A 6,596-nucleotide genomic window follows, 5' to 3' on the forward strand; every position below is an offset into this window, starting at 1 on the left:
TGACAATGTTAACAGGTTGGTCTATCCAGTTGGTAAAGACCCAGACCACTGCTGATAGTTCCAAGGTTTGTAAAGAGTCCTCCGATGTTGCAGGAATAATTTTGTGTCGCCATTGCTTCTCCTCCATCCACGTCGCAGCAGCTTTACGGGAGCGTTTGCCAGCATCTGTATAGACAGTCACTGCTCCTGAAAGCGGAGAGGATGACCGCAATGGCTTTATTAGCCATCGGTGATTAGACATCCATGCCAGCGTAGAAGGCTGGAGAGGTCGGATACTGATGAGGGTTCCCTCTTCCAGCAACGCTGCCTGAAGATCCATAGAATTTTGTAAGTACCAGTTCAGGTCATCCAGCTTCAGTGGTACTTGTATTTCCCCTGGCGATGTTCCTTGGATCTCCCTTATCCTTTGGCGGCCACATTTGATAAGATTTGCCATTGTAATTATGTTTTCCTGAATCGTTTTTCGTGGTTGAAGGGGTGGTGCTAACCATTCCAGCACCAAAACATTGTAATCCTCATTTGTGGTGGGGGTATTTTCCCCCGTTTTCTTTTTATGCTGAGTGATGGCACCCAAAAGGTATTGAGGGCCAGTTAGCACAGTGATATTTAGTGGCACATCAAGTAGACGACGCGATGTATGATTTTGTACAACACGTTCTGAGATAGTCTGGATCGCCGCCTGCTGTGCTGTAGAGAGGGTGACTTTTGTAGCTGGCTCAGTGCCTTTCAGTAGAGGCCGCAGGACATTTAACAGTTCATTAGGAATACCAATGACAGGACGAAGCCATTGTAAGTCACCCATCAGTTTTTGAGCATCATGTAGGGTTTGGATGTTTGTGTGAATTTGCAGTTTTTGAAGACGAACCTGATGGTCTGTTATAGTCCATCCCAAATATCGCCATGGTGATGTGTTCTGTACCTTTTCAGGGGCGATTGTAAGGCCCTGAGCACACAAGTGATTAGTCAGGGTATGTAACTGATCTGCGGTAAAAGGCGCGCTCTGTGCCAGTAATATATCATCCATGTAGTGATAGATGATTACTTCTGGCCAGGCCGTCCGAAGAGGCCTGAGAGCAGCATCCACATAGAGTTGACAAAGTGTCGGTGAGTTCCACATTCCCTGTGGTAATACAGTCCATTCAAAACGTTGTGCAAGTGCCTCACGGTTAATTGAGGGCAGCGTAAAAGCAAAACGCTGCATATCATCTGGATGTAGTCCAATGGTGAAAAAACAGTCCTTTAAGTCCACAACAAGTAGAAACCATTCATCTGGTAGCATGCTGGGATTGGGGAGCCCTGGTTGTAAGGCTCCCATTTGGGCCAAAACATCACGGCCTACTAAAGCATTTACTCCTGGGGGAAGTGGTAACAACTGTACCACACAGTCCACAACTTTGTCATCGATGGTAATTTTTAAATGTGGTGACCGATGAGCCATGGTGATACCTCCTACACCAGAAACAGTCGCTCCAGATGCATATGCTGGCCAGTGAGCAGGCCATTTGTTTTCATCCAGTACTGTGACATCAGCTCCAGTATCCAAAAGTGCTGATAATTGTATCCGTTGGCCAGAATATTCCAAAGATATCTGTTTTTGTGGACGTTGCCTCAAATCCACTGTTAGCATAACCGCAGGGCCTGTGGAGCCAAAACCTCCTGCTCCTCGATGAGGCCGGCCAGATGGACTTTGAAGTAACTGTGGTATAGGGACAACTTGAGCAATTTTAGATCCAGCAGGAATATAAATAGGTGGATGAAGTGTCCGAGCCATAATGTCAATTGTACCCTGAAAATCAGCATCGATTAATCCAGTTAAAATGTCCAGTCCTTTCATGGTTGCAGATGAACGCCTGATCAAAAGTGCACCAACAGGTTGTCCTCTGATTACAATTAGTCCTGTAATTCCAGTAGGTATCCGCTTGGGGGAGGTATCCACCAAGGTAACGTCTACTGTGGTTGCCAGGTCCATCGCAAGGCTCCCGACGGTGGCTGGTTAACAGGTAACTGGCTGTAAGAAGGCTGGAGTGGTTGGTTGCAAGGCGGCTGAAATTGGGCAGGCGCAATTTTTTGTGTCACAGTCCCTTTCGCGCTCCGATTCCCGTTTCCCTGAGATCTCCGACAAGCTGCAGAGCTGTGTGACGCAGACTGGCACTGAGAACACCACACTGCTCCAGCAGGGCAGTTTTGCCGTAAGTGCCCTGGCTGTCCACAGCGAAAACAATGGAGCTTTGTTTTTTGAGATGCTGGAGGTGGCCTTGGCTGCCGTAGGGGTGTGAGTGCGGCTAGGACTTGATTTTGAGAGGATTCTGCCTGCGCTTTTAATCCCTCCCCCAGCTCCTTAATAGCATTGATTAACCTAGCTTGACTGCCTATAAGGAACTGTGAAGCTTTCTCTAAAAGGTCCTCTATGGACCAATTCTCTGGCATGGTCATGATAAGATTTCTGACTGTTCCATTTCCATTTTGCAATACACACTGCTTTAACGTAGCCCCTTGCATGCATTCTGCCATTCCTGCTGTTTTCACCGCTGCAGCAACCTTATCTACAAAAGATCCCAGCGGCTCATCCCGCCCCTGCTTGATGGACATATATGACGGGACGCCTCCGGGGGCTTTTATTTTATCCAGAGCATTCCGAGCTAAATCCATAGACTCTCTAATCTTGTTTGGTCCCAAGAGTGCCTGATCCTCACTTCTTAGATAAGGACCTAACCCCATCAATTCATTTAGAGTGACTCCATGCAGTGGGTCACCTGGTGCGCGCTGCACAGCCACCGACTCCTGGCAGCATGCCTGCCAATGAGCATTAAATAGCAGAGACTGATGTTGAGTAAGTATTAATCGTGCAATGCCCTTGATATCGTTGGGGAGCAGAAGTCCTGATCCCCAGATATAATCTAGCATTTCTCTAGTAGGCTCTCCCTGAATTCCGAATTCACTCACGGTAGCTCGCAACTGAAATAAGATTTTCCAGTTTAGGGTTAAAATAGAAGCAGTGAGCCCTCCCCGCTCTTGGCTGTAAATTACTGGCAACGCCCCCAACATCTCAGTCGCAGCTTCCATGTCACCCTCCTGACCCGCCTGTGAGGTAAATAGCCTCCAATAAATTTCATGCTGACACGCAGCCCAGCCCCCAAAAAGGCACCACCGGGACTGGCCAGACCCCCGGTAGGCGGAAGTTCAGGGCTCCCTAAACTGGGTGACTGAGAAACCGAGTTCTGAGATATCGGAGCGGAGCGCTGCTCATGGTCAGGAGCCGGAGGGGCGGATGGATGCGGCGCCGCCCCTCCCCCGCCGCCTATCGGGGCAGACGACGGAGGGGCGAATGGATGCGGCGCCGCTCCTCCCCCGCCGCGTATCGGGGCAGACGCCTCCGTTAACGGATGGGAGGGGGGGATATGCACTGTGTTAAAGGTGGCAGTGACCACGATCGCTCGTTACCTTGCCCTGAGGTAGACGGGGGAGGTGGACTCAGCCGCTCAGAAGCAGCCCTAGCCACCCTCTGTTCTGCCTGATACTGATACAGAGCCTTACTAACTATCTTCCACACTTTGCCTAGTTTTTTCCCAACCTTATCATCTTCAAGAATAGCATCCCACAACTTATCTCCTACTTTCTGCCATTCATCACAGTCAAAAATGCTGTTAGGGTCAATAAAACAACCTTTAGCCAACCCCCATGCTGTCAACGCCATTAAATCACTCTTTATATCCTTACCCTTAATCCCCCGCTTTTCTAAAAAGCAATAAAACAGGTCAAAAGTGGCTTGCCTCTTCATTCCGATGTACGGAACTGCGCACTCACATTCACCCTCTGAGGTTTTCGGCCACTTTTCCTGTCTGGTGCGAGATTTTCACCTCACAAGTCCGGCAGTGTCCAGATCCCGTTCTGATAACGGTCGTCCTGTGCGTGCGCCCCACTGCTTTGACCCTTCCAGGGTGATCGGAGCCAGGTGCCTTCTCAGCCGTGGTTACATCGTCTCCCAGATGGATCCAGCCAAAAGGGGTGCGAGACCCTTGGACGTCGGGGTCACCATTATGCTGAGAAACGGAGGCTTGACAATCCAATATGAATTTACCACAAGCTTCAGTTTATTGATTTACAGCATACAGTTTTATAGTGTAGTTAACGAACTCATGCATATTCTGTAATCATACAATACTATTGGTTATATACTTCCACGCCCTAAGTTTGGCTACTTGCCTTAACATGTATCTATGTTTACCTATAGTGCCTGATTTCTACATATTTGTTACCAATTAACGCATTCTAGACGGCCCCCACGACTTCTATGTTGCAGAAAGTCGTGGTGACCTTAGATCGCTGATTGGACGAAGGTATCTAATTAATAGTTGGCTGAATATGGCTATTGTTAAGAAGCGGCTTGTTAAGAAGCAATCTATCTACATCTGCGTGTCCCTTCTCTAGAAGCCAGCTTTCCACAAATGCCTATTATCTCTTCTTTATTCCAAGACCTCTGAATCAAATTTTATTGCTACTGGATCAGCCAGTATCAGCAGGAATAAAGGTTAGGATTTCATGTCTTTAAAGATTCCATTGGTGAAATAGATGTAATAGATCCCAGAATTTCCAATTGCTGATTGCAAACAGGACTATAAGTAACGAGGTTTGTTTTTCTCGGAAAACTAAGCAGATAGGACTTGTAATGTAGGATGTAAATATTAGAAGAATTATTTGTACATAATTATTTAATAATGGCTATTTATTAATTGCATATTTTTTTAAAACATCAATATTTTTCTGTGTAAAAAGTTACACTTTTTTTTCTGACTCAACTGTTCTTTTGTATGAAAATGGATTCTTAGCAGATTTGTGAGAATTTAGAAGGAAAATATTGTGCTTTCTCATGGTTTTTTCCTTTTTTCATGAAACAAGCTTCATAAGAATATGTAAATGTGGTGTATTATATTATGTTTGGTCATGCAGTTCAAAAGCTTGCAAATCTCTTTTTCCCCGTAGGAAATAGAACGGTTTCTGTATACTGCATCCAGAGGACAGAAATCTAAATTTTAAGTCAAATTCTGCATACCTCGTGCAAATTAAACAAGGAATGAATGAAATTACCTTTAATAGAATGGGAGAGAAAAGAGCCTCTGCTGTTCAACATTTTCATAAATGGTCTAGAAAAGTTGAAAAATAACTCACATTTAAGTCATAATGCTAAGCAAAGATGAGGGGGAAAATCTTCAATTTCTCATAGCTGATAAAGCTGTGAAAAACACGCTTCACTCTCCTGTTGAAATTTAAAAGGTTTAATAAAAGACAATAGGGGACACCAAACAATAAAGCAAAGAAACAGCGCTGGGTGCTTGGCCCTGGGCCAAGAAGCACACCTGCCATTGAGGGAGTCATCTTAAATACTCTTTGTATTGTGTCAGCCTCATGCCTATTCATAAGCATTCATGCATATTCAAACTTTTCTCAAAACTATTTTGCATGTTCCAAGAACTATTTTGCACGGCTCCTCCTTGGTCCCGCCTTTTTAGAGCATGCGCTTTTTCGGCTGTGGTTTCTTCCAGTCTTGGTTATCGCCTCCCAGTTTGGGCTTGGGTCCGTAGTCCTTGTATCTGTTTATAGGCTGATAGTCAGGTATCAGTGGCAGGTCTTCTTTATGGGTGTTATCCAGTCAAGCAGGTAGTGTGGTTAGTAAAGAAAAGTCTTTTAAACTACTTTTGTTAGTTTTTTACTACAATATCGAAATCTAGTTCATAACAGAAATTAAAGCATTGGTTATATACCTCTATCTTTATGACAAGACTACTTCTGTAAAAAAAGGAATAAAACCATACACACAATGAATATCTACGAAAAGCCAACACTATATTAATATATATTTTTCACAAAGGGCTTTCAGCTAATTATTATAATTTAGGGAAGAGAACTTGGAATAGGTAATTTTTTAATTTCATCTTTGTGCTCAGTAATGGTCAGAAACATAAGACAACTGTTCGGAATTATTAAGAAAAGAAGTAAACCAATATAATTATTAAGAACAAGGATGCTTAAAGACATGGAATGGCTTTTGTACAAAACATATTTGAAAGATGGTATACTACAGAAGTCTATTAAAATTGAAGAAGGTGAATAGGGAGCAAGTGTATGTACTTTTTTGATGCAAAACAAGGGGGCATCAAATGAAATGATCTGGCATAAAACGGGGCTCGCGGCAGGGACAGCCGGGCTACCCCCGCAGCTGTTGCAAAAGCACAGCTGGGAAAAGCGTGTGCTCCCGGTGGGGAAAAAGGTTGAATCAAAGCTCACCCAGCCAGGAGGAGAAAAGCAGAGCACAGTTGGATCTCCTGCAGTCGCAGCCAGAAGACAAAAGCAGTCGCTTTCCTCCAGATGTCTGACGAAGGAGTGCCGGTCCCAATGGCCGGCGTGCCTCTTCCCCTTGCCCCACTTAGCCACAGCCTTTTGTCTCTTACAAAAGAATTGATGGCTGTAAGCACCCAGATATTTGTTGCTTAGTAACAGGGATGGAGAAAAAATTCCAATGCTCCCAACCTCCGACACACATATAGCTGGAAACTGAGAAAATTTACATGTAAATATCATTGTATGCTTGATAGCTTTCA

At 44.8% G+C, this 6,596-nt stretch overlaps 2 protein-coding genes across 2 annotated transcripts in view; one reads left to right on the top strand and one right to left on the bottom strand.

Moving 5' to 3' along the window:
* Positions 1-6,596, top strand: part of LOC146425294 (E3 ubiquitin-protein ligase UHRF2-like) — a 162,307-nt gene that overhangs the window by 85,165 nt on the left and 70,546 nt on the right. The gene's annotated exons all lie outside the window — the stretch shown is intronic.
* Positions 1,621-3,063, bottom strand: LOC146425295 (endogenous retrovirus group K member 5 Gag polyprotein-like). Its single transcript, XM_085041419.1, has 2 exons — positions 2,264-3,063; positions 1,621-1,696 (listed from the first exon to the last, which is right to left on the bottom strand). Exons 1-2 carry the CDS (start codon positions 3,061-3,063, stop codon positions 1,621-1,623), a joined length of 876 nt encoding a protein of 291 aa, XP_084897545.1.

Source organism: Lichenostomus cassidix, chromosome W (genome assembly GCF_008360975.1).
Source record: "Lichenostomus cassidix isolate B80296 chromosome W, HeHo_3.0, whole genome shotgun sequence".
NCBI lineage: Eukaryota > Metazoa > Chordata > Aves > Passeriformes > Meliphagidae > Lichenostomus > Lichenostomus cassidix.

Coding starts and splice junctions, on each gene's coding strand:
- LOC146425295 (XM_085041419.1), bottom strand. CDS start 3,063: ATGGAAGCTGCGACTGAGATGTTGGGGGCGTTGCCAGTAATTTACAGC. Junction 1,697..2,263: donor GCCGCACTCACACCCCTACG/GCAGCCAAGGCC, acceptor CCTATACCACAG/TTACTTCAAAGTCCATCTGG.